This window comes from Hakea prostrata, chromosome 10 (genome assembly GCF_041222555.1).
Source record: "Hakea prostrata isolate BN-2017 chromosome 10, UWA_Hpros_2, whole genome shotgun sequence".
Lineage (NCBI taxonomy): Eukaryota > Viridiplantae > Streptophyta > Magnoliopsida > Proteales > Proteaceae > Hakea > Hakea prostrata.
The window spans coordinates 48,731,409-48,758,920 of record NC_142609.1 but is presented as its reverse complement, the minus strand read 5'-3'; the positions used below and the strand labels follow the sequence as shown (position 1 = coordinate 48,758,920).

At 37.1% G+C, this 27,512-nt stretch overlaps 3 protein-coding genes across 4 annotated transcripts; 1 reads left to right on the top strand and 2 right to left on the bottom strand.

Annotated features, from left to right (window-relative positions):
* Nucleotides 1–307: 307 nt before the first annotated feature.
* On the bottom strand, nucleotides 308–2,825 carry LOC149003662 (S-adenosyl-L-methionine-dependent uroporphyrinogen III methyltransferase, chloroplastic-like). Its single transcript, XM_089137336.1, has 5 exons — nucleotides 2,100–2,825; nucleotides 1,878–1,955; nucleotides 1,699–1,768; nucleotides 1,303–1,580; nucleotides 308–1,128 (listed from the first exon to the last, which is right to left on the bottom strand). The coding sequence occupies exons 1-5, from the start codon at nucleotides 2,643–2,645 to the stop codon at nucleotides 979–981; spliced, it is 1,122 nt and encodes a 373-aa protein (XP_088993462.1). The 5' UTR covers nucleotides 2,646–2,825; the 3' UTR covers nucleotides 308–978.
* A 3,437-nt stretch (nucleotides 2,826–6,262) lies between these two features.
* SYN3 (Rad21/Rec8-like family protein) lies at nucleotides 6,263–12,805 on the bottom strand. Of its 2 annotated transcripts, XM_089138475.1 has the most exons (14): nucleotides 12,563–12,805; nucleotides 12,110–12,371; nucleotides 11,975–12,021; nucleotides 11,818–11,867; nucleotides 11,653–11,714; nucleotides 11,200–11,576; nucleotides 10,990–11,104; nucleotides 10,763–10,896; nucleotides 10,018–10,670; nucleotides 9,875–9,923; nucleotides 9,645–9,690; nucleotides 9,432–9,558; nucleotides 8,016–8,154; nucleotides 6,263–6,771 (listed from the first exon to the last, which is right to left on the bottom strand). In XM_089138475.1, the coding sequence occupies exons 1-13, from the start codon at nucleotides 12,681–12,683 to the stop codon at nucleotides 8,059–8,061; spliced, it is 2,139 nt and encodes a 712-aa protein (XP_088994601.1). In that variant the 5' UTR covers nucleotides 12,684–12,805; the 3' UTR covers nucleotides 6,263–6,771; nucleotides 8,016–8,058. The 2 variants fall into 2 exon arrangements, with proteins under 2 accessions (XP_088994601.1, XP_088994600.1); XM_089138474.1 differs by lacking the exon at nucleotides 6,263–6,771 and having other exon boundaries at nucleotides 6,953–8,154.
* Nucleotides 12,806–14,292: 1,487 nt separating this feature from the next.
* Nucleotides 14,293–27,337, top strand: LOC149003660 (NAD(P)-binding Rossmann-fold superfamily protein). Its single transcript, XM_089136792.1, has 12 exons — nucleotides 14,293–14,547; nucleotides 14,633–14,773; nucleotides 16,348–16,396; nucleotides 16,674–16,691; nucleotides 19,114–19,229; nucleotides 19,349–19,462; nucleotides 22,925–22,975; nucleotides 24,247–24,335; nucleotides 25,694–25,754; nucleotides 25,875–25,952; nucleotides 26,062–26,172; nucleotides 26,447–27,337. Exons 1-12 carry the CDS (start codon nucleotides 14,425–14,427, stop codon nucleotides 26,573–26,575), a joined length of 1,080 nt encoding a protein of 359 aa, XP_088992918.1. The 5' UTR covers nucleotides 14,293–14,424; the 3' UTR covers nucleotides 26,576–27,337.
* The last annotated feature ends 175 nt before the right edge of the window (nucleotides 27,338–27,512 follow it).

The following is a 27,512-nucleotide window of genomic DNA, read 5'->3' as shown; positions in this document are numbered from 1 at the left end:
AGCTTGAGAATTGCAGAAATCTTTTGATGACAAATTTCTTCCTACTCACAATAATGGAGACTGGATTGGAGATAACATAGGGAAAATGATATTTCGAGAGAATATCCCCAAAACATGGTTTTATGATCGCAAATTCCATGCCATTTAAAGATTAAATGCCCCTGGAAATCAAATAAAAGTTCCTGGAATAGAAACATAGTTTGATGGATGATATAGTTTGACCTATGATGGATAAATTTTATTTCTTAAAATTCCTGGATTGGAAACATATGAGAGCATACTTCTTGCAAAGGATATACATTGTATTAAAGAGGAGTATCTCTAGAGTTTGTCACGACATTTTCAAGCAGTGTATCTACACAGAATGTTTTTGCAGGTTTGAAGAAACAGGAGACGTTTTATTTATTGTAATAGAGGATGCATTCCAAATACAGTTTGATGAATATAATGAATACTGAAGTGTTATAATTTATTCAGTGACAGATGGTGCAGTAGAACAGTACTGCTGCTAAATCACAATTTAGCACAGGTAATCCAACCCACACAATATTCTATAACTTAATCTAATGAATTGTGAATCTGACTGAAGAAACCTCAGATAGAAGAAAACTGATACTACGTAGCATCTTCCAGGGATACTCTGCAAGCAAGAACACAGAGCACTATAAAGCCTCTTCTTCTTTCTTTCTTCTTTAACTTCCCCCTAGGTTGCAGACCCGCAGTTGAGGGAATTTCCACATATCAGCCGAGTTGATGAGATTCCTCCTTCCATTTATTGGACACAATGTGGACAACAACCCATTCATTGGCCCTATAGCAAAAATCCAAGACCATGTCCAGTTCAGAATTCCAGCTACGCTAGCACTCAATTCAACCAGGTAGAAGACTACCAAGCCAAATTTGCCTCCATGATGTGCAAGTAACCACACTGATTATCATCCACTGGAATAGAGTACCACTTTGATATCCTGAACATGACTACTGAGCCTCCACCAGGGTAGCTGCTTCTTTTGAATAGTGGGGCCACAAAGGCGAGAGTGCAACAACCTTACCAATGATGATTAGGGTTGGTGAAACCAAGTTTGCTGATGTAACTTCATCTATGAGATCCTTCAGTTCTGCAAATACCTACACCAAGGTTCAAAATTTGTTGAATTAATGATTAACGAGGACTCAGTGGGTAGTTCCTAGTATTAACAAGCACCAAGCATGTGGATTGAATGATCCACAGGGGGAAATATGGAGGTCACTAGACAGAGACACAGTTAAAACAAAGAACAACTATCAATCTTCCTCACTCACCACATGCTGTTGAGGGGTAGTCCCTCGTTCTATTGCAGCAGAAGGTGTATCAGATGGTAAACCATGATGCATCAACTTCTGAGTAAGAGACGGGAGGGTGGACAACCCCATGTATATAACCAAGGTTGAATCAGGATCTGCTGCATTCTCTGCCACATACAGAGGATCAGTACCTCCTTTCCTTGAGTGCCCTGTTAGAAATCTCACACTATTGGAAACACCTCTGTGGGTCAAAGGAATTCCCAATTCTGCTGCTATTCCTGAAGCGGCTGTAATGCCTGAGCCAACAATAATAACTTCATTGATCAAACTAGCCTTCTATTTTAAATGGGTTTTTTATTCAGTTACAGTTAAATAATGGAAAACTGTTGCCCTCATTCTGTTGTACACTCTTACCTGGAATCACCTTAACTTGAATCCCTTGCTGTTGCAAGAAATCCATCTCCTCTCCACCCCTTCCAAATACCTAATTCAAGCAATTGACATTTACTGGAATCAACAACTTCATCAAGTAAATTCCATTGGGCTGCTTCAAAACCCATCTCTCCTTGAAATATGTCATAGTAGAAACTTACCAATGGATCCCCTCCTTTTAGCCTTACAACAGTAGCACCAGCTTCTGCAAAACACAGAAGCAACTCATGGATCTCCTCCTGCAAAACCCATTTGTAGTTTATGAGAAAAATATCAGTGAAACTCCAATTGGGAGGTCAAAGCTAACATTTTTTTGTGCACAGAAAGGAAAACAGAGAACGACGCATGATCAAAACTGAGGCAGTTCAGAAAGAGAAAAGAACCTGCGTTCGGCTATGGTAACCAGCAGTCTTGCCAACATAAAGAAGCCTCGCCTCTGATCTGACCAAGTCTAGAACGTCATTAGACACCAATCGATCATACAACAAAAGATCAGCACTTTCAATAACTCTCAACGCCTTCAGTGTCAAGAGCTCCGGATCTCCTGGTCCAGTCCCAACTAAGAACACATTTCCAGGCCCTCTATTCCTCTCGTTCGACCCTTCAATCTCTCGTTTCTCTTTCAACACCTGAAGTAGCTTCTTCAACTCGGGCAGTTGCAGGGCTATATCGTTCTCTCTAGTGGAATTACAATCTGTTGGGAGAGAACAAGAGATATTCAGAGATGGGTCTCTGTATAACCAGCTATCTCTTTGGTATCTCTCGATGGAGTGTTTTTCTGTGAAGGGTGAAAGAGATGAAGAAGGATGAGGTTTGTTGGACAAGGAGCAAGAGGGTTTCTGAAAATTAATCGAGTTGGGTTTTCTAGAGAAGAATGAAGAATGAAAATGAGAAGCAGAGAGAGATGGAAGTCGATTGACGTGAATCATATTAGGAATCTGAACACACAAATTTACAACGAATCGAGCACAGGGTATGAGAGAACATATTTATACCTATGCAGAGAAGAAGAAGAAAAAACCGGCTTCGTTACAGTATCAGTTGATCTCTGAATTTTGACGTTAATGGGGTCAGATTCATTTGGACCTTTCTGCTACTGAGCTTTTCGCTTTCTGAAAATGTTAGGGTTGTTATGAATCGGCCTGGTCGACCGATTCAAATAGCCTGTTCTTGGATCTGAGGCCCGATTCAGTATCGATTGATTCCGATTTCGAAAACCCTAAAAGTGGTCGCAGCGCTTGAGCCGTAAGAATTGAAACCACCTAGGTTTGGACCGTTTGGTTCGATGTCATTTCCTGACGTTTAGAGCGGTTTATTCCAAGAATTTGGATCAATTTCCTCAGGAACAAGGCAATGATTAACATATAAGTATATAACACCCCAAAAGTACATGTATCACCACATAACATAAAAATTTTTTTAAAAAAAACCCATAATAAAGTGACTCAAAATCCATAGCCATTAGACACTAAAAAAATAATTTTCATCATGTGAAATGTTTCGAGGTTTCATTTAGAGGTATAAACGTGTTTGGATGTGTAGGCGCAACTTTATTGGGTTCTTCTCTCCTAATTAATGTGCAATGCATTAATGTGACCATTTATTCGTTATGGCATGAGAGGATTATAAGAGTCATTGGGGGTGCTACAAGCCTTTGCCAACTCAAGTTGTCAAGAAGGTTGTGCGGCTTGTGCAACAACATTTCATTAAATATGGAGCGAACAGTGGATGACTCACCAACTCATAGGGACTTCTTTTATAGGTGGAAGATCCCAGTTTTTTTCGAGTTTTGGTCGGTCTCTTGGCATCACTAGACTCCTTCGTCAGTAGGGTGGGTTGTGATAAATTTTGATGGCTCCGTGGTGGTGGCTTTAGTTTTTTATGTCGTGACGATAATGGAATTGTGTAGTTTGTTACAGCAAACGATACAACTATAAATAATGTGCTTTCTTGTGAATTGAAGGCCATGCAACATGGCCTTAAGGAGGCTATTGCAAGGGGTTTTCAAGGGTGGTGCTTCGGTTTGATTCCAATAGTGTTGTGGAGATGGTGAAGGGCATCATAGACAAGCCTTGGTATGTGCTTCCCATCTTAGAAGGTGTCTGGGTGGCTTCAAACATATTGTTGCATTGTGATTTTGTTCATCAAGTTAGGAGACAAACCATGGGGCCGATTTCCTCGTGAGGTTTCTATTGGCACCAGGGGAGGTGGTCTTTGATATGGGTACTATCGGCACCGGGGGGTGCCCCCCTTTTTTTTGGGGGGGGGGGGGGGGGTGTTTGGGTTTTTTTTTTTTCTTTGTTTTTTTTTTTATATATATATATATATATATATATATATCAAATAAAGAAAATAAAATTTTTAACGATAAACATGAGTAGAAAATTCATTGTGCTTTGTGTGAAATATTGATACTTGACCCTTCCCAATGTTAAATCCGCGATCCACCCCTGTCTAGGTGGTCCTTTTCTAATATTAGTGATTGGCAATAAACAATGATCTTGATCAAAATTTCTTGTTCAGGTAATCGATAAGTTTTAGGCCTATATCTGTTTGGATAAATGGTGTTCCCCGTCCCATGTTGGCTGGATTAGTAAATCCCCTAGATCAAGTCATCAGTACTTCAGTTCGAACTAACATTTCTGACATGGATCTTGGCCCAAAACTTCAATCAACATCGTTTTCCTCAAATCGTTGTTCAGTTTCCACCTCATGGTTATGGATGCATAAGACTCTGCACCCATAATGCTAGGAATAGCAACGGTGGATTCTACGCTATTAACTCAGTTGAAGCATCCTCTGTGGGAATTGAACCAACTCCAGAATATACGAAATCCTTCTCATAAATGGTATGAAGATTTATGCACAACCTTGTAGAAAATTAATTCTGACATTGGTGAGAAATAGCAAGATGCAACGTAAGTTTTTCTTTTCAATTGCCTCCAGTATATCAAACTTATTCTTCAGAAAGATAAAAAAGTTGAAAGTCATTATGTTAAACTATAATTAAATGCGTAGAACAACAGAGATAATAACTACAAATATTCCAATTATCCATGCAAATTTCATATGATTATTTATTATCCTCAGTCATGCATGAAAAAAATCATGCATAATGTATGAACAAAGTAGTTCTAAATCATTAGGAAAAAAATAATAAAAAATGTCAATGGTGGGTTAGTAAAGCGGTTAAAAGCCCATACTCCCATAAGGAGGTCTTGGGTTCGCATCCATACAGCGATGTTTCATTTCCAGTATTAAAAAAGCACCAATACCAAAATAATAATAATAATAATAATTAAAAATAAAATAATTTTAAAATGCCTCACCTGATAAGTATTTTTAAAGATAACATCACAATTTTAAACATTTTTTCATTCTCTTAATTACATTTGTATTCACGATTTCACATTATACCTTGAAATATTATTTCTTTTTAATACATCTAACAAGTATGACCTGAAATAGATTTAAATTTTATTATTCGAAAGATAAATAAACCCCTGGTTACACAGTTTTCATGCAGCAGGTGTACATGAACAACCCAATGAGAAGGAAAACTAAAGAAAAGAGAACTTTGAGTTTGAGAGGAAAATAAGAAATTGTGAACGGTGGAGCTTGAGCTTCAAGGTGTGCTTTGGGTTTCTTGGGTGGGCATTTCATGTCAACCCCTGTAACTCGAGGGGAGCCGATAAAAAAATAGAAGAAATGATCGATAAGAAACCCATTGATCTGGTCTTTAGCTCTTGACCGCACTGAAATGTCGCCTTGGAATAAATCGAAGCCTTCTTCGTTCTACTTATACCTATTCTGAATTTGATTCAGCTAAAATCTATAATAAAACTTCATGTAAGTTCTGGTGTGATCTACTTGGATCACAAACACGAAGTCATAGAGAGACTAATTTCTGCATAATTCATGGTAACTGATAGAGTTATAACAGCAAATTAGAAAGCTTACATACGAGAGAGGTTTGGGTTGAAAGGGAGAAAGAAAGTGGAATTGTTGGAGCTCCAGATTTTGGCTTCGCTTTGATTGGTTTATGTTGCTGATAGGACTTTTTTCTGGTTTAACTGATCTTCATCTCCCATCAATCGTTGGAAACACGATAGTAGGAAGAAAAAGATCCAATGCAGCTGAAGAGAACTGACATGAATGCCATTTTTGATATACCAGAAGCTTTCACAAACCCAGAAACCACAAATGCTTTACTGGTTTGCAGTAACATGAGAGAGATCCAAATTCCAAACCAGAAGGAAAAGAAAAGCATGGATCCGAGGCTAGCTTTTAGAAGGCCAAAATAGAAAGGGACCATTCAATCTTTGCTTCAACAAATGTAACAGAAATAAGATTGGTATTAACAAAAATAGCTATATGATCTGCAAGCTTTATCCAACCATTCTATACCACAACGTTTACCAAAAAAAAAAAACCATTCTATACCACAACTAGGGTTTTGGATAATTTCCCGCCATTTCTAGACTAACCATGGCAAATTTCTATCCAGATTCACAAAATACAATTTCAGATATTTAAAAACCCTCACTCAAGTTACAAGACGCTTTTTTATTTTTTTTTTCTTAATCAGAAATAACAGTCCAGATACTCCCAATACCCAAACATCCAATGCTCTTTCACTAACTTAACCCTAGTAAATTCCAAGGTATAATGACATGACTTTCACTTCATAAGAGAAATGCATTAAAGCTGAAGAAAATTACAAGGATGCTGAGACTAATTAATTACTGACTGTATACAACCTTGAGTTCCCTCAACAATATTCACAGAAAAGCGGAATTCCTTCAACAATTCTCACCATGATAAACTTTATACCAAGAAAGCTTTCCAATAAGATATTCACAGAGAACACTAACCCCCCCCCTAAAAGAATAAAAGAATAATTAAGGAGGCCTTCCTGGGCATATATAAACACCAATTTAGCAAAATTTGTAAGAGCACCTATAAATTTTTTCAATGTTAACAGCCTTGCTTCCCTGCTTGCAGCTCAATTTTGCACTTAAGAGTGGACTACATTAATACTGCTGCAGAAATATACTGCAATATATTGAAACAAAAATTTATCTCAATCTCCTCAATACAAAAGAAAAAGATTCTTTTTTCTACAATATAAAACACAAAAACAAGCTAAATGTTTAGGGATTGGTGTGTGGTTTGTATGATTACAATTTCATCCCCCCCCCCCCTTCAAAAAAAAAAGGTACTAAATTGTATTTCAACCACATACTGATGCTTACCTTTAAAATGTTAAATGGCTCAAACAGGAAATCACAAATAATGCATCACAAAGTCCAGGCAGGTTTCTTATAAATAAATGCTTCTTAGTCAATGAAATAGAAGAATCTGTTTTTCCAATATCAATTGATCTTTCTAAGGCTGTGCCCTCTTTGGTTAATAAAATTGGTATTCACCCAAAAGAGTGAAAAGAGTATTACAATAATCTTAGGAAGACATTTCCCTCACAAGTAATGTTAGAACTAAGAAAAGGTAGTCAAACAGAAACACAAAACTTTGAAAACAAGAAGGGGACCAGGAAAATCAACAGAAAGGTTGTTTACAGAGTGTACCAGGAAGAACCAACTCTAATGCCCAGTGTGCACCCAAGCCCTTTGACTCTTTTAATGTGAAGTAAAACAAATACCAAGGATTTACTTTTCCAATATCCACAAATTATAGATTTTAACATAGGCACATGCTAGTCACATGTTATAAAATCATTCTAATCATTTGAGGTCACAAATACAAATCTCTTTGGGGCATCATAAATAAATAAATAAAATAAAATAAGAAGAGAGTAACAGTATTGGTAATTAACGAGTTTGAACAGGTTTCCTCAGTAACCTGGTCAAAGTTAATGAGGTGATGCTGCAGTACGTTTTCTATTTTATGAAGCAGACAGATTAGATGATAATCAGTATTTCAAGAACCAGACTGAAGAAAACAGTTGAACCATTCATACAATAAAAAAAATATATAAAAAAGAAAGATCATAGGTTCTATACAGCTTTTCAAGGTTATAACTTTTATCAATTCCACAAGGTGTACATAATGAGTTAGTTTAAGTAGCCGGAATCTGGCCTGATGGTTTCCTAGGCTTCCAATGCATTCCACACAGGTTGAAATCCCAAATCTTTAAATATTCCCACTTCCACACTAAGAAAAAGTAATGTTTGACTTATTAAACAATGTCATGTTTCGGACTGTTATTCTACAATGATTTCAGCAGAAGATTGAAGGATAATATATTAGTCAGCACTCCTAATAAGGGTTTGGTTACTTACATATTTACACGGCATCCTGCAATCATGTCAGAGAGATATGCCCTCAAAGTTGATCATAAAATTTCTGAGTCACCTTCAAACCTATGTCACCATAAGGTACTTCTTGTTGTACATCAATTAACCCAGAACTCTTCAAGACCTACATTTGATTGATGTATAAGAATCTCCACTTTTACAAATAAAATTAACCATCAACAGTATGAAAACAAAGAAACAAATTTCCAACTGACCACACTGACTGAGGATGGTTCAAAAGCAATCAGAACATAGTTTTCTAAACAGCATGGACTGAATTCTCAAAAGAAATTCCAACCCAAATATTGATATGAATAGCAACAAAGAACTGTAAAGTCCCATACACGGAGAGGGTTTTAGGCACTACTCTCGCAAGCATGGAAGGTCACATACTACCATAGTACCAGAAATCCAAATGTTGCTTGGAAAAAGCTAAAACATAAAGAACTACATTTAAAGAGTTAACTTATGCATTGTCACAACCATGATTTGCCATTTTACTTCACTGGTAGAAATAAATTAAACACAACTCTATTTTATCAGTTCATTTTAAAACGTTGTAAAATTAATAAAAAATAAACTCCTATACTGAAAAGGCGGCCTAACCTAATTTTAAGTTAGTAGGTAACTTAAACAACTCAAACATTGAACTAAACTCAGACCAGAGTCAATTACAACTTAAAAGAGAATATTCCTCTTGTGTTTAATTTTGACAACTGTAGGGGCTTCATCTCTGCCTCTGATTGCTCTAAATGAAGAAACTCTTACAAGGAAAGAGAGAGATAAAGAGACCTGGGGTAAGCCAAAAAGAGAATATTTCAGAGTAACTTTATCTAAACTGCTGGTTCCAACCAGCTAAACTGATATAATTTAAAACAAAACTCAAACATGGAAATAAAAGTACCTAATTTCGTATGCAACATTATTACCCATAGTTTAGGCCCATAGAAGTGGCTTATTACATAGAAAACCCCTGGTGTCAAAAACCTAACATGTATAGAGCTCAACCCAATACTTAATCTTAAAAGATTAGCCCAATTTGGTGATGAAACTGCGTCAGCGTAACTGCTGACAATTCCATCTGCCATGCTGCCCCAAAAAAAAGAAAGTTGCAAACCCAAATTGCATCTCTGAGATTGTGATTTTAAGGATAGAGACAACCATATGAAAATATAATATTTAGATACAAATGATACACATAGGCTGTCACTAATCCTCTAAATCCTCTAGTATGTTGGTATAAGGGATACACGTAGGTTGTTAACTATCCACACACCCCACCTAGAAATGCCATCTAAGAGAAAAAATCAAAAAGAAAGTATTATAAGGAAAATGTTTGTATGGAAGGGAATCACAAAATATTGCAATCACAATTTTAACTAAAACTTCTTATGACCTTACCAAGGTTTCAAAGAACATTCGTGCACTTATTTTTCTGGTTTGTCCTTCTAAAATCTTGTTCAAGCTAAGGATTCCTGGCGGACCCTTAGAATTTGGGGTTGAAGGTGACATCCTATTCACCACTTTCCTGCAGGTCATTCAATTCAAACACGCAAAGGTGAATAGAGATTATAATATACTACTCATCTTCAGGTCTAAAACAAAAGTGCTTACTTGATCCTTTGAGACAGTGTATCAAATACTTCATTTTGTTCAAGCCCTGTTAACAGGAACAGTAATTCCACTAAGAACATTTAATCACAATAGATGGACATTTCTTAAATACATCTGTCCTTATAAATAGCCAGTAACCTTTGAAAATAAAGCATCAAACAAAACACTATGCAAATCAGGATATCATTTAACGCAAACTACATATGAGATGGAAAACTTTTGGCATATACCCGTTAGGTTACTAGGTGGTGTGTTATGTGCTTCGAGAAGACTCCAATCCTACATTTTGCATGAAAATAATGAGTCAATAACACATTGCATTTTGTGTTTGCAGGATGCATTGCCATCACATAACACAGAACAAACAACTCACATCTGCTTCTGCAAAGTTCGGCTCTGGAATAGCTGAAAAGCCAAAATCTCTAGGGTTGTACTGATCCTCCAAACGAGTTAATGGTGTTCCCAGTTTGGTGCTGGGCGGATTAGTAAATTCCTCTAGATCAGGAGTTATCAATACTTCAGTTCTAGCTAACACTTCTGACATGGACCCTGGCCCAAAACTGCTCACATGAAGGGGAGTGAATCTATCCCTTCTTAATGGAGAAGGCACCAATCTAGATGGAGATGACCCCAATTCCGGAGTAGAATCAAGACCGATATGGCCTTCCTCACATCGAAGGTGTTCGATTTCCAGCTGATTGTCTGGTATGGATGCAGAAGATTGTGCATCCATGTTGTTACGTACGAGAGCTGTAGATTGTGCACCTATCAACTTAGCAGGAGCATCCTCTGGCCTCTGTTCAAGAATAGAACTGGGACCAATATGGCTTTCCACACATCGGAGGTGTTCAGTTTCCACCTCATGGTCCGGTATAGGTGCAAGAGTCTCTGTGCCCATATTGTTAGGTTCAGGAGCAGAATACTGTGCGCCCATTAACTCAGCTGGAGCATCTTCTGTGGGAATTGAACCAACTCTAGAAGATACGAAATCCTTCTTATAAATGGTATGAAGATCTGTACACATCCCTGCAGAAAATACATGTTGAGATTTTCATAAAATTAATTCTGGCATTGGTGAGAAGTACCTAGATGCAGCCTGCAAAGTGAAAATCGCTCACCAGAAATTAATGGCTGAAGGAAGACCTCCTCCATCCTCAACCTCTTGAATCTCCAAAAATCCAAATCTGTGGAAGGGAGCCTAGTATGCTGCCCCACCAAGCTACTAGGGTCTTGAAGGCTATTTTCTACGAACCTATGAGAAAAACAAATCAATAAAATAAAATCGCATAACCAATTATGAGTATGAGAGTAAACAAGAACTTCACGGTAAAACAAAAAGGCTTACTCATTGGAAAGCACTATAGCCCTGTTGTCAAACTTCACTTTTCTCTTTCTTGGTCTTGCTTTCGGGTTCTCAACAGGCGGTGTTGGTTGAATTGCCAAACCAGGTGACATATGACCTGCATCATGAGAAAGACAGAAAGGAAAATTTTCTTTTAACCCAACAAACAGCTACAAAAATAGATTACTGTAGTGATGCACAAAGTGAACGCACCCAGTGAAAAATGTACATCAAAACCCTGATGAGCCGCTTCTGAAGCAACAGAGGCTGGTGGTTCTGGTTGTAACTGAAATGGTTCAGAATGTCCTCCAGAAACTAGCATATCCTCCACAATTGGAGAAAGAGTCTTTCCCCCACTCATGTTCTCATTGAATTGCCTGTCTTGCTCAAAAGCACCCTTACTGAGGTCTGGCAACTCTGGAAGATCTTCTGATCTAGAGTTGTGAACAGCATCACGCATAACTTCAATTTCCGGAAGGCCTTGAGAGGTACGCATTTCGGCCTGCCTCTGACTGTAGGCTTCTGCCTGACCTCTTGGACCAGGATCAGAAACTCCCACCTGATTGTCTGTTGGAGCTGAAAGTGATGTACTACATAAAAAGATATCATGTTATTTCTGCAAAATTTAGAAACGCAAGCAAAACACAAGACGTAAAAGAAGCATACTCTTCTTCCATTGGACTAATTTCTGGAATATCTGCAGGGGGAGAAGTATCCATTCTCATATCCTATAAAAAGAGCAAAAGTACCTGTCAAGTTCTGAACAGTACTTGGGACTCAAAAAATCAATAAAACATATCAAAAAAACAATTTTTAATAACGAATTTGGACCTCATCAATGAAGAATGCAATGTAATGATCTCCTTCAGCTGGAATTTGATCTGTGAACAATATAAGACAAACATTTACTCATACATAAGTCAAATAAATTTTAGTTAAAGGGAAAAAAATATCTCATGAGTAAGGAGCATCAATTCAAGGCCAAAACCTGTCAGAGTAATCTCTTCATAACTCCCGAGATGATTATCAGGTGATCTGAGAAGCAATATAGAAATTCAACCAATAAGTTTGAATTGAATATAAGACACATATAAACTAAAAACCAAAAAATAAAAAATCTTACCCATCAAACAAGAACTCAGCATCCAAGTCCATTGCATCAAGCTCCAGTGTCTCTGGCAAAGTGATGGTGTGACGTGGAGCATGAGTTGCATCCTCTGGTAGATTAACATTTGCTGAGAGCGAGACACTGTTTATTTTCTGCAATATCTCTTTGGTGTCATCCCAGAGATAATCGACTTTCTTTGAATATACACGAACAACACCCAACAGCAAGTGGGCTGATAATCTCAGCGCCAATGGAACTGGAGGATACATTATAGTATCTAAGACACCACCACAGGAACACAATTGGAGCATTAACTTGATAAACCGAAGATTGAAGTATTCCGGATAAAAAAATCAACCAGATAGTGATCAAAGGGAAGTTTAGCATTGGCCCAAATTTGAAACTTCTAAACTAATTTGCGAGAACTCTAGAAAAAATTAAAGGAGAAAAACACCGCAGGAGACATACCAAGAGAGGAGAGGATGTCAACGGCTGCAACTTCCCTTTTCTTAGTCGGTGGCTTATGCGCTGCACGCCAAATCGTTGATAGAGGACCCTTCGGAGCGAGTAAAGAGTGAGAGTAGAACATTTTCAGGCTCTAAGGTTTTAACTTCAGAGAAGATGAGTTTCAAAACTTTTAGAATCTTGGTTTCTGAAGTTTCGTTTCTTCCTTAGGTTCCCGAATCTCTCCACGCCTGTAAAATCCTGAGAGGGTTTAGAAAGGGGGAAAAAAATGGGGGGAAAAAAAAACTATATAAAAGGCAGAACAGATGAATAATGGGCGCGGGAAATATGTATTGGCGCCAATATTTCTTTTTCTTTTTTCTTACCAAAATTTGGCGCCAAGTATTTAATGTTGGGAGGGACAGTTACGGAAATTTCAAGATTCTTTTGTATATTCACAAATGTGCCACCACTTCGTGTATCAGATAGGTGTTTTCTCTTGGGAAATTTTATGCGACACTCGTATTTTTTTTGGGGGGGCAGTAAGGAAGAGGGGATGTAGCCGCGGCAAACTTGCGCCGCCATCCTGCTATGCAATGTTCAAACTTTTTAGTATGACATATGCAATCATTAGCCCTACGCACTATTAAAGTACTCCTGAATTACTACTGTTGTTGCAGAATTCGGTCTCCCTGGTCGAGTATCATCTCCGACGAACAAATAACTCAATCTCAATCTCTCAGTGTATTCAATAACATAGAGTGCATACTTTATGATGATAATCACACCTCTTTTTATAGTTATTGTAAGTCGATTACTTCAAGGAATTATTGTCCTAAAGTTTCATTAGGAATTGACTTATCTTCAGTAGGTTGAACTCAACTTGAATAGTAACAGTAGAGTCTGATATGAAATCTTCTTCTTGGTTCATACGTTATTGAGTTCGGTTCTAATATAGGAATCTCATAGTCGAACCTAATATTTGACTAGACCCGAACCGACCATGAGATTCCGGTTTGACGGGTTTGACCACAACTACTACCTAAATAGAACTCTACTTGATTGTTGCACCAGGAAGATATATATATATATATATAATATTTATTAGTTAGACCCATTATTATTAAAGCTTTTAGCTTCAATTAATTTTAAAGTACTCATTTCCAATATTAGCCTCGTACCCTAAGTTTTAAAACAATAAATATGAATTATATCCCCAAACTTTATGATGATTTACAATTGATAAATAAATAAGTCATAGACATTAAAGAAAAATTAATAAATGAGTGGAGTGTAAGTTTTTTCATTAAAGGTTATGGTTATCATTTCGAAAAGTCTAACCTGATATATTAGCATTTAATTGAAATTTACTAACAACAGGGAGTGTCGCTGATATATTTTCATCTTGTAGATGATCTGAATAATAAATTAAATAACTCACGAAGTGGCATTTTTAAGAGTAAGGTAAGAAGTGGCATTCGAAAATTTTCACTCTTTTTGGTTTACGATATTTTTTTTATTTATATTTATTAAGAAACAAAACATAACTTTACCACAACGTTGGTAAGAATCTCCACCTCTTGGTGAAGATGTCACAAGTTCTTCACCTGTGGTATATGTAATAGTTATTGTTTCTTAATAATAATAATAATAATAAAAAGAATTGTGTTATTAAATTTATTTTTTCATTTTTATGTTTTTAGTAATGCTACGCATTTTTCATATATATAAATTATTTTGGTTGGTTTCCGTTGTGATCTGGGGATCTGTAGCATCTAGCATTGTCTGATCTCCTTCAGTTTCTTTATCTATCACAAAAGAAGGTCTGAATACTTGGACGTTGAGTCGTGAATTTGTTTTGTTTCTAAAGATCTACGGTGGCTGAGATGACGACGAAGCCCCAAATCGCGGTGCTCGGTGCCGGAATCTTTGTCCGGACCCAATATATTCCCAGGCTAAGTGAGATAGCTGATATTGTGAATGTGAGAGCAATTTGGAGCCGAAGTGAGGTAGTTAAATTCTGTCAATATATCATCCCGTTTATCTGTAATTTATTGCTTGACTTGATTTTATTTCTGCTTTTTGAAAATGTAGGAATCTGCAAGAGCTGCTGTGGAGCTAGCTTGTAAATTTTTCCCTGGCATTCAGTGTAAGTGGGGAGATGAAGGGCTTGAAGATATCATTCAAGATAGTTCAATACTTGGAGTAGCAGTTGTTCTAGCTGGACAAACTCAGGTATGCGCACAGTATTTTGTTTAATACACGAAGTTGCAGGTAGGTGAGCTGGTTTGGTCTAGTATTTCTAAACCGCAAGTTACCTGGCTGCACAAATGTAGATGAACCTCAAATTCGCCTCTCCATCTTCAGAATTCAGCGAGTTGAGATTGATGATGGTGTATATCTATTCATTCGATGTTCTACCGAAGTAGATCCCGATTTGCATTTATTTTTCATCTTATTATTCTATTGATCCCTTCTTCTTATATTCACTAAACTACATGCGATGATTTTGTGCCAAAGAATATAAGAAAGGACTTAAAGCCCAAACTGAGTCTGGGGGTTGCTAGGGGAGAAAAGGAACAAAAATCAAACTGGTGATTGTCTTCAGTCATTGGCAATTACATAAAATAGGCTTATGAATGAGTCCAGAGAACATTGGAGTACTCAATGTACATATGTTTGGTATGTGATAGGAGGCAAGCATAATGAATGAAAAAGTGGGCTCCACGGAAACGATAAAGTACATAATTGTATCAACTAGGGGCACCTTAGCGCAGTAGTCAGTGGACCACAGTTGTAGCCTGAGGTCAAGGTACCAAAATAGCCTCTTGGCAAAATTGCTAGGGTAAGGTTGCATAAGAAAATTGCCCCTTGAACTCTGCTTGTGTGGAAACCTTTAGCACCGGGTTTGCCCTACATAATTGTATCAACTCACAACCTCTTTGGTTCGTTTTATGATTATTGCCAATTAACAGTGAATGGAAAAAGGGCGGGGACGTTGTGTGAACTTGACTTCCGCCACATATATAAACAGGCTGAAGACATTCATTTTTAGAGTATGGTTGCCATGATACTTCCGCCACATATATAAACAGGCTACTCATTGTATGTCATATGCTATATTAATTTAGCAATAAAATATTTTTTGATAATGTGTATATAGTGGCAATAGATAGTGCAAAGATGAAGTTAAGATGAGAGATTTTGTTAGCAATTGTGGATGGTTGAAGATCCTTCGAAGCTTAAAAGGCTCATTGATCCATTCCTGTTGGTAATTTATTGCCTTTCAAACAATTGCCTATTTCAACACGTTCTTGCACAGCTTGACACATGGTTGGACATGGTCACGGTCAGAGGAGGGAGATGGTAGAAGAAGAAGCAGGAGGAAAGAAAGTAGAAGTAAAAAGAGAAAAAAGAAGAAGAGTAGGAGCTGAAGGAAGAAGCGGAAGACAAGAAGTTAGTCAAAACACATCTCCCCTGGATAAGACCTGTTTTGAATTTGCAGCAGTATTGAGTTTTAAGTAATGATCCTAGAATTATTAATTTTTATTTGTGTTGACCCCCTAAACCTAGGTAGCAATTTTATGAAATAGTTTGAACTTTTGCTGTGATGATTGTTAAAGAAGTCGGTTATATCCATAATTCTTTATTTGTCAACTCATTACTTCCAAGGAAATATTTCTCTCTATTGGTTCTTCTGTTGTTAAAACTTGTAGATGTTGATCATGAAACCTACCTCCATTTCCTTGTTATGAGTCGGTGCATCAGTTCGAGAATGGACCACACTAACAGAACTCCTATTTGTACAGGTGGACATCTCATTGAGAATGCTAAAGGCTGGGAAGCATGTCCTTCAAGGTGATTTGATATTTAACAGTATACAAGGGGAAGAGAGGCTATGGATCTTCGTTCTCATCTCATGACACTTTTTGTTTCATAAAGAAGGAAAAATATGCAAAATAATTGAACAAAGTTCTAATTACTTGTCAAGTCATCTGCCTGATACTCTAACCAAAAGTTTGTTTCACTAATACTTTTTTACTCTGCACAAAGTTCTAAAAGTTGACTTTTCACTCTTAATGTGTGTCATCCACTTGTCCTTCAACATTGTCTGATTATCGTGGCGGGCTTGAAGAGAAACCAGCTGCAGCTTGTAAGTATCACCAGTTTCTTTTGTTCAACTATTGCTTTTATCTTATGTTGTCTATTGTCCATGAAATTTGATAACAAGAAAACACACAGTCACAGATCTGCTTTTTTGACTGATTTCTTCTTACCAATTTCTTCAATTAACAAAAAACAAATTATTCTGCATTTTATGCCTTTCAAATAAATCTTGAATTTATCAATCATGAATAGGCTTAAGATTCCCACCTCAAATCGTACTTGGACAGGCTAGGATCTTTATTTGACAAGATATCATACTCTTAAAAGTCCTACATAGATTAGGATTCTTCTAAGAGATTTCTATTGTGAGTCTGTGACTACTATCCACAGTTCCAGTGTACTGGATTCTTCCCATGCTTCCTTGCGGTGTTCTCATTACAAGGCTTTTGGTTTCAGCTAAGATATAGAACCCGTCCCTTGCATCCACAGGGTAACAATGACAAAGTACGTGAGTCATGAGAACAACAATGCCCGACTCAGCCTTTACCCAATTGAATGGCATCAGTTTGATCTTGCATGGAGCTCCAGCGAGTTCTGTTTGAGGTCATACATGATATAAGGCCTAAGCTATGCATCTCTTTCCTCACCAATTCTCCTAAGATCATTTTGGGTCTACCCCTGACTCCTTGTTGCTTCAATCTGAATCAAATCACTCTTTCACTCCTCCTTACTGGTGCATCCAAATATCTCTGTTGAACATGGTCATGCCACCTCAAGTGACTCGCAGCATATCATGTATTGGAGACACTCTTAAATACACTCCAGTAATGATCGTTTCTTATTTTATCATTCCTAGTTTTGCCACTTATCCGTTATAAGACCCTCATCATTGCTACTGAATAATATGATGCCTCTTAATTTCCCAACATTCTAGATTACACATCATACTTGGGTTGTATGACTGCCCTATATAAATTTTCCTTTTGAGTTTATAAAGTATATGTAGATCACACAATATTCTGTCACGTCTCTCTACTTCATCTATCATATTTTAATTTTCTATGAGACTTTCATCATCTATATTGCCTTCTTTATTTATGATTAGGCATAGATTCCTAAAATAGTTAGAGTGCTTTTACTTGTGAATTTCACCGAAATGAGCAATACACAATTCAACGCTAATTAACCTGCCTTCAAGAATAGGCCTCAAGTAATGTTATGTTATTTTTCCCCACCTCTGAACTGATATTGACATATGATAGATCTACAATCTAAATCTGGCAGAATGTGAATCGATCAGTAACATATAGGTACATAATGGGAGACAGAATAGAAGGAGAAAGAAGGATAAAGAAGATAGGGAAAGAGTGGGAAATCTAAGAAGAATTAGACTTGAAGAAGGGGAAGAGGGAGAAGAACACCCATAAGAAGAAGAAGAGAAGCGTGGAGAGAGAGAAGGGTTGGGGCTGCAAATGTACAATCTAAAGCTCCAATTCACGTTTTCTCTATAGTTTTTTTCCCAGTAGGCTGATTATAAACGTTTAAATAAATAAAAGAGACATACTACAATAAGAAAACAACTTTACTAGGACTCTTAGCAATTCAAAACTAACTAAAACTAATCCTAAATAGCGTACATGAATTTAAGAATTGCTTACCTAATTATCCCATAAATAACCAAGAAAAATCCCTTAAAACACTGTTCATGTCATTGTAGCGTGAACAGTAACTGAGAATTTTTTTTTCCTTTCACAAAACAACTAGAAAATTCTTGGAAATATTTTCCCTTCAAATCAGTTATCTTCTTGGCAATTAAATTCATCAAAAAGATAGACCAAAAAATTCATGCGATTGGAACTCCAACTCAAATTGTGCTGCATCAGTACAGGCTTGCAAGACTCTTTCCTGGTCCTTTAGTTCTAGGGTAGTGGCTAAACCTCAACTTTTGCCTACAAAGTGCAAAAAGCCCCTGAAACTTTGATCCTAATAACAATCTGCATCACACTGATCCCTCCAACTACTGATGATGCACCTTCTTTTTGTTCATCTTGCTAAAATTTTGTTCCCTAAGTCAATAGGTATCAACTCACTAGTAAGGTTTTTATTTTTATTATTATCTTTTTTAAGTTTTTTCCCTATCTATATCATAAAACAGAAAGATTCAAATGAATATAGGGGATTCAGAAGACCATACATCAATGCAACACATCTTATGTAGGTCCAAACACAATATTGAAGCTTAAGCATGATGGTTTATGGTCACCAAAATAACAGAAGCTTCAGAATATCTAATCAATTTATAAAATTGCATCCAGGATGAAAAATCTTTAGCTGTAAGTGCTAAAGTCTGCTGTTTTAATATTTTAAACTATTGCATTATTGTTGAAGTTTTCTTTAACAATAAAATTTGAGTTGATGAAATAGTATTTGCTCATTCCTCAAGTGGAGAATTTTCTATTGTGACCTAGCTAATAATGAGGCAGAGACTGCAATCTCAAGCTACAATTCCCTTTTTACCAATTCGTCTCATCGACCAATTTGGGCTGTTGCAGAAAACTATCGGTTTGAACCAGCTTTTGTGGAGGTATTTTAAGCTTGTTTTGTTTGGTTTTCTTTATTTATATTATACACAACTTCAGCTCTTTTATTCCCTCCACTTTTTCGGATACAACTTATTAAGCTTTTCGTTCTTCTTCCTCCCAGGGTAATAAACTTATTAATGAAGTTGGTGAAATGATGAGTGTGCAACTCATTGTTGAGGGATCAATGAACAGTTCAAATCCTTACTTCTCAAGCTCTTGGAGACGCAGCTTCACAGTAAGTGAGGTTAATGGCTGACAAAGCTCATTTCAGCCAAAGGGATTAAATTATATCATCATGATGGTATATGTCATACAAGTTGAAAGCTAATTACTCTCTAGTATTAAGTAGTTATTCTGATGTAGGGGGAGCTCTAGGGAGTAGGGATCCTACGAGGGCTGGTTAGGTGTACTCTAGGTGGTGTAAGTCCTAATGAGAAAAATATCAAAGGGGAATTGGAGCAGCAAAGGAAAGATCATCATGCAACTTGGACAAAAATACATAAATATTCAAGAACAGCCTAAATAAACATGCAAGACTAATTCATCCAAAAAAATTTGATTCATCCAAAAAAACATGCAGAGACTAAGGCAAAGCACAATGGGGACACAAGGGAGTGGATCATGGCAGAATACACCTAGTTGAGTGCAAATCTATCAAAAATTCCAAAATAATAGATGTTGTCCTAGTTCAGATGATCCTACAACTAACAATAAAATTCAGCAAATAACAATGTGAGAGGATCCTAGAAGACTAGAACTTAATGCAAATAAGCCTACTGCAGGAAGAGAAACAAGCTTAAGGTAGAAAAATTAAATATTCTAAGCAGCAGCATGTGCAAGTTACCTTTTATCAAAACAGGAGCAGGATTAATTAATAGAACAGAAAAATGATACCTACTGGTTCTGGGTGTGCCTACAAAACTGCAGTTAGAAAGATGACTAAAAAAAGATTACCGGGATAGGTTTAAAGGAACTATAATAAACAGGGTGGGGTTGTAACTCTGATAATAAGGGAGCTATAAAATTAGGAAGAAGAAATAAAAAATTTCTGCAAGGTATTGTTGAACAGAAAATAAAAGAGAGAAAAAGAATGGGAAAAAGGAGGCAGCAAGGAGCTAGTACAAAGAATGCAGGGGTAGGGCTCCAGCCGGGTAAAGGATAGGAAAAAGGGAAAGAAAAAAAAGAGGGGCAGCAGGGGGTATTGATAGGGAGCAGAAAAGAAAGAAAAGAGGGGGGTGGGTGGGGAAAAGAAGGAAGGGGGGCAGGGTTTAAATTCATGGAAAGAAGAGAGAGAAAGGAGGAATAGAAGAACTTACTGATAGAGGGAGAGACAGATTCTTGGGCAGGGAAAAAAATATATTTTCAGTTTCACTCAATGCCTTTCATTGTGAATACAATTCTTCTTGTAAGAAAATTCAAAAATTCAAAAATTCAAAACCCTAAAATAATCTTCCTACTAATATTCTAATATTATGGTCAAAGCTGGAATTCCAAGAAAATTACCCTTAAGTGAAACAAAGGGCTGATTATAACCCATGGATCGACCCAAGGTTCATTTATCATTAAATAACAAATAAGGACCCTAATGAACCAAATAAAAACCAATAACCCAAATAAAAGACAACAAATGATAAACTAATCCAAATAGAAGACAGATATCCCAATAAAAGATAGATAAGCTGCCTGTGGTTGGTGCTTCTTGTCAAACCAATGAACCCTAGCATTCCTCTAGCCTTTAAACTTGTTGTCCATCTGTATAGGTGCTGCAGTAGGCTGATCTCTACGCCGGTGTGGCTAATAAGCTTGAAACTGTAACTCCGTAGGAATGATGGCCTCATATTTAATATTGTGTGTTTGCTTTTATCATCTGGTAACACACGGTATATTGGTATAAGCAATGAGGCTTCTTCCCTTTTTGTAACACATTTTGCATTTGACTTGTCTGTTGTGTTAGTCAATCAGATAATTTATATCCTGAATTTTTATTTTTTTATCTGATACTTATCTTGGAAGATGGCCTTCATTTTCCAGTATTTTATCTACTTTATTGACATGCTAACTTGCTTTCTTTCAATATGAAACAACTCAGCCTTATTTGAGAGTATTGAATTTTCCATCTTGTTGGGCTGATTGTGGGAGTTGGGTTAGCTTGGGATCTTATCATGTATTGGATCTTCTCCCAAATCAGCTCCAAAATGATCATTCCCTTACTTTATCCTTCTAGTCTTACTACTCATTGATCCCAACAAACATCATCTGCTACCCTAAGTTTTATCTATATGATGCTTCTCAGTGGCCTAACATGCTACATCATACGTAATAGTTGGTTGTATAATATTTTTCCTTCAAGTTTTGCAGGAAAAAGTCAACTTCGGAAGCACTTTTCTCTTCATCCATTTTATTTTAATCATCTATGGAACATCATCCTCTATATCAACACTTCTTGAATGAGCCCAAATGCCTAAAATGATCACTTTGTGAAATCTCCTATTGTCAAATTTCACCACTTCATTGTCCATCATAGTGTAACTAAAGTTACCCACCATATACTTCATCTTCGTTCTATTTATCATAAAACTTTTTTTTTCTTCTTTTCCTCTTTGTTCTATGTATCTTAAACCTTTGGGTTCAAAAGTTGGACTCCATAACTTAGACTTAGCTTTAGTCCCGACTTTCTTTTGTCCACCAAAACAAAATCGTCACAAAAATTCATACACTAAAGAACCTCATCTTGCATTTCTCTGGTTAAAAAAATTCATGAGAAGTGAAAACAAATAAAGGCTTAAAGATGATCATCAATGTAACCCAATTGTAATTGGGAATTGACTACCTTGACTTCCCCCTCCAAAAAGGTTCTTACTCTACTCACACCTATCTTTAATTATGTGCACACATATACTTGAAACACTGCTCTTCTCTAGTACTTCCCATATTGACTCTCTAGGGACTCTATCATAAGCTTTTTAGATCCGTGTTGCAATCTAACTCTTTCCCTGAGTCTCCTTAGTAGATTAATAGCGCCAGTGTGGATCTTCCTTGCATAATCAAAACTGATTCTCTATAATGGTAGTTTCTTGTATTGGATCGGTTTCAATAACCTTATCCCTAAGTCAAATGTATCACTCGTTAGTTTTTGTGGCTCTATAGCCATGGAAGCTCTCAATGTATTTTTGTAAATCAATACCGATGCTTCTACTTCATTCAATGGTATCCCCAAATTCTCATTTCCAGTTATTACAACAAGATGCAATTTCTTGTCTGAATTTTTAGTGTGTCAAGTTTAGCTTGACATATAATTGGTTCCATGATGTTCAAGAAGGTGCTGGTAACCTTTTATCTTGGTAAAACTCGAAACTGCTACATTTAAAAATTGGATTGCTGATCATGATTTTATCCAAGTAAATCCATTGTTCCTTTCATTTGGAAACCTCAATTTGAGGTATAGTGGAAGTGACTAATGAGAGTGACCATTTCTATTTTTGTGCTATTTGTCTTTTAGAACATAGGAACATCCTCCACATGGTAAGACATATTCTATATCTGGATTTCATTTGTGGAAGGATGATGAGTGTCCCTCTATTCCATTTTGCGATTATTTGAATGACGAAGAAGCAATCTCCATGATCCTGGGTTATATAATTATTTATGAATAATGGAATCGATTCTGTTTCATTCTGAAAGCATATTGTTTTGTCAGGGAGGCTTCATTCTAGATATGGGAGTACACTTCATAGCAGGATTGAGGATGGTAAGCTCCTTGTTTATTTCATTCAATTGATTTTGGGAAAATTAATCATGGATTTTTTGAGAATCTGGAAACCCCATTCTGGTTTAATTGGAGAATATGTTTGTATGTTTCCATCTAGAGTTCATTCCTCTGGCCATTCTTTTCTTGCTCTTTGGATCCTGTGACTACTTTGATTTTATTGGTTCATCGTATACTTGTATGTTAAAGATCACTATTTCCTAAAGTTCCTGCTAGTCTTTAATGATAAGTGGGAGGGATGAGTTGGAGAGAGGAGGAGCCACTTTGGTCTTCTGTTGGTAAGCGTCTACCTGGTAAGTTCCAGCTATTACTGGATAGGGTCTGGAGTCAAGGATGGCTGTGACGGCCTGAACCTTCTAGGACTCCGAAAGTAGAGTATAACTGAGTCCTGGTCGGGTATATTATGATGAAGCCCAGACCTGGCTTGCTGACACCTCTAGCCTATGGAATGTGGACTGGAATTACTTGATGGAGTCACATTTGGAGAATAGGTTAAATTCTAAATCATAAGGATCTGCCATTCCTACCAGAACATTTTTCCCTTCTTTGTTCAATGATGTGGACATGTGTTAGGATTTATGCATCCATGACCGATAACAGTCTTTAACACTGTGCCATTGTCTGTGTTTCTTGATGGTTGGCATTGTCATGACTTTAAATGATAAAATTTCCTATCCAAACAATTTGTAAGCATTTCAACGCCTCCACAACTCCTCAAAGGGGGGGGGGGGAATGAAATAATCTAAACTTTATAAACATTTCAGTGCCTCCACCACAACTACCCCTCAAAAAGAAAGGGGGGTATTCGCAAGGTTATTAGTTTCTTTGCAACACATTTAAAATTTCAATTTATCATTCGGGTATGCTTTAGAAGCACTCCCATGTCATGATTATTATATGTAAATGCAGTGGAATCCGGGCTTATATTCTTTGTATTTTCATCATGCAGCCATCCAACTAGTAATTTGTTGCTATAATTGGTTCTTTAGGGTCTGAATTAATCAACTTGATTACTAATGAATGAATAAAGACAGTTGTGTTTTACTTGTTTTGTTTTGATTCTTAAATTTTAGGTAACCTTGGATCTTAGCCCTTAGCCCTCAGCCCTCAGGGGCTCATACCACCACTTCTACTGTCGATTATTATTTTCATCATTTTCAGAATATTATTCATAAAAAAAAATGAAATCATGTTCTTCCAACTTTATCTATCATTTAGTTAACACTGAGCATCTGGTCCATTATATTGAACAGGTTGTTGGGTCCGAAGTGGCCTCTGTGTCTGCTATTACATCTCATGTAGATATGACTTTGCCTCCACCAGACAATATATCCTCCCTCTTGTAAGTTTCTAAAGCATGTTGTAAGTTAGCCTGGATTCTCATGTTCCTGTCTTGTATGCCTTATTAGCAATCAAATGATAGAGACAGCAGCCATTTCAATTTTCAACAGCCCTCATTAGTGGCACTATTACCTAGCTGTCAGAGATAATAATGGCAACAACTCAACCTTTGATGGTATCTTGGCATTTAATTTGAGGATGCTTTCGGTTACATACTCTCACATACCCTCTCCATCACCTACTAACTCAAAAGAGGGTGGGATGGGGAAACCTGCTTTTTAGGCTTTCAATAATTATATATTTGATCTTGAAGGTGTCTGGCCCTGCCAAATGGATTTCAGCTTATGTTGAACACTGGGAATGCAAAGTGCACAGTTTATGACAACAGGGTATCTATATAAAACAAATGAACAAAGTGAAGTTGTTCTGCAACTTGTATTCAAGTGTACTATGACATCTTTCACGTCTTCTTACTGAACTGAAAAGAAATTGCCACAAATTTACGAGGCTGCATAAGGATGCATGAGGAAGGCCATGAAAACTCTTTACCTTTTGGCTTCTTTAAATCTCAGCTGTCCCTTTTTTGGGTGAATAAATCTCAGGTGTCCTTGTTTCATGTGAGCCTCAATTTCCTTTCCATGTCTTTACATACTCTGGTGCCTCTATTCTTTGCATGGTGATGATGTGTACCATTGTTAATGCTTGTCTAAATTTGGGTGATGGAGTTCTGTATAAATCTCTAGCGTCAGTGACACCAACCAGGTGAAACTTGGTTGACATCCAAAAACTGACATCCCTGGGCATGGATCTTGTCATTGAATTCGTGCAACAACATTGTCAGAGAGGGATTTGCTGAGATGGTGAGGGGAAAATGAGAAAGCAGCGTATGGGATCAGTTTTGGCCAACTCAGGTTGGAGCTGATCCCAATTTTGATCAGATCAAGATCGGTTAATCTCTCTGCCTCTACCAAGCCTTGAACCCTTGTTCTCAAGGTCGAATAATAATTGAAACTGTTGAGGTTGCAACAAGGTTGGTTGGATCAGCCAATCCCATTCTGGAAACTAGGATTAGAGCATATTGGGTTTGAAATTCTGATCCAATCGTAACTTCTTAAGTCTGAACTGGTGGAGATTGATCCATATCCCCTCTAGGTATTTGATCCTTGTTTAGCCCCCCGTGGGGTTTTTGGGGAGAGGGTGGGTGGGTGATGAGAGAATGGAGAAGATAAAATTACAAAATATTTATGCATTTGTTTTAAAGTTTAACCTAATTATATATTCATATTCTTTATCACAAAAATGGAAAAATGTGATCCTCCTTGAAGTGAATTTTAGTTGGTTACCTGTCTGCCTGTGTAGTCAGTTGGAGAATGGTTGTCCTGGAGTGTTTGTAATGGCAGTTTCATCAAGATCACCCAAGGTATAATATGATGTTTCTCTTGAACTCCTCCCTTCCCCTCGCCCCAACCCCCATGCGGAAGGGGGGGGAAATCTCTTCCTCTTTTTCTGCTTATTCGACACTAAATATTTGTTCGTTTAGATGTTCTGGCGAGTTGTTGGCTTAAAGGGCACGCTGCAAATTGATCGTGGTAATGTAGATGGGAAACATGGTTACATGGTAAAGCACACAGAAACTATATGCTTTTACTTCTCGATGCATAGTTGTTTTAAAGAATCAGCTAACTGAAACAGTAACCTGGTGCTAACCTTTTGAAGTGCCACCACAGGTTTCACTCTATACAGCAGAGGGACATTGCAAAAACTCTTTTCACCCATTTTGTGGGGTGACTGAAGAACTAAAATCTTTTGTACATGATATTTCGCAGGCTGCCCATGTGGTAATATTTACACCTTAACCCTTATTGAACATTTGTAATGATAATTAATGTTAAGGAAGCTTGATGGTGGGTGAGAGCTCTTACTATTTTTAATGTTCATAACTGATTTTGCTAAAATCTTAGAGCTTCTGAGTTAACAGAAAAATTGCTCGGCTCCTTTTTACCAAGAAGTCTACTTGCCATGTGACAAACCATGCATAATCCCTATATAAATAAAGCTTTTGTTCTATTAGCAAATACCTCTCTGATATCCTATTTCATTCCTACATCGCAGGAAGGAGGCAGCTATGGTGCTGAACCTCGTAGCTCTTTTGTTGAAGGTGCTCGAGATGTTGCTGTCTTAGAGGCCATGCTTGAATCCAGTGTGAAGCAGGGAGCACGAGTGAATGTGAAGAAGTTCTAGGCATCTAGGTGAATGCAGGCTCAACTCAGAGGTCACTTCAAGCACCATAAGACACTTGGACAGGATTGACCAGAATGAGAATCACAGGGGGATCTGTTGTGTAATGAATTCCTTTATTTGACATTGGGATTATTGTTAGGGGTTATTGTTAGGGTTAGGGTTTAGCACAAGGTTGGTTTAAGCACAAGGTTGCTTAAAGCATTACACCCTGAGTATCTAGATTGGAATACCCATACCGTTGCTTCAAACAGTATTTATAGACCAATCCTAGGTTCTACGGTTAGTTGGACTCTCCTACTAAGGCCTATTATTAGATCGTAACTGATCCAATGGCCTATATTAGAACATACATTAGGTATAACTTAAATACCTCAACCTTATTTGAGTATGACTCAATCCCTCAACCATTATTATTTCACATAATCTATTACTTGGAATTAGATTCCCCATAGGGATATATCCGAATATACATCACGGATGTATTTTCTACTTATTTATTTAAATTTTTAAGAATTTCTTTTGGGGGAAGGATTTATTGATCACAATGTTTCATGGTTTGGCTTCTTCCTTCAGAAAACAAATGCTTACTACAAGCTCTTTAGAAGCCACCATCAGGTAAAATTCGAAAGAAATTGAAAATAAAAAGAAAAACAAACTTCAACAATAATACTAAGATTTCACTAGCTTGAGAACTTAGTATTGATATCTTCCACAAGTTTTAGTAGCTAATTCCCAACGATGTTGATAATAGTCTGCATTAAATGATCTGGACAATTTTATTGTGCCACTATACCAGATGAGTAAAATCTTTAGTTGGCACCCAACCCATGGGTTGCGGATGTGTTTCTAGCAGAATGGTGACTGTCTCTTATATAAAGGTCGTAAATCCACGTAGGTCATGGGTACAAACCTCCGTTATTCTAGGGCTTGTGGCCCC

Coding starts and splice junctions, on each gene's coding strand:
- LOC149003662 (XM_089137336.1), bottom strand. CDS start 2,645: ATGATTCACGTCAATCGACTTCCATCTCTCTCTGCTTCTCATTTTCAT. Junction 1,581..1,698: donor TCAAGTTAAGGTGATTCCAG/GTAAGAGTGTAC, acceptor TTGTTGGCTCAG/GCATTACAGCCGCTTCAGGA. Junction 1,129..1,302: donor CTACCCCTCAACAGCATGTG/GTGAGTGAGGAA, acceptor ACCTTGGTGTAG/GTATTTGCAGAACTGAAGGA.
- SYN3 (XM_089138475.1), bottom strand. CDS start 12,683: ATGTTCTACTCTCACTCTTTACTCGCTCCGAAGGGTCCTCTATCAACG. Junction 9,924..10,017: donor CGAACTTTGCAGAAGCAGAT/GTGAGTTGTTTG, acceptor TGCAAAATGTAG/GATTGGAGTCTTCTCGAAGC. Junction 9,691..9,874: donor ACCACCTAGTAACCTAACGG/GTATATGCCAAA, acceptor TCCTGTTAACAG/GGCTTGAACAAAATGAAGTA.
- LOC149003660 (XM_089136792.1), top strand. CDS start 14,425: ATGACGACGAAGCCCCAAATCGCGGTGCTCGGTGCCGGAATCTTTGTC. Junction 14,774..16,347: donor TTCTAGCTGGACAAACTCAG/GTATGCGCACAG, acceptor CTATTTGTACAG/GTGGACATCTCATTGAGAAT. Junction 22,976..24,246: donor TCATAGCAGGATTGAGGATG/GTAAGCTCCTTG, acceptor TATATTGAACAG/GTTGTTGGGTCCGAAGTGGC.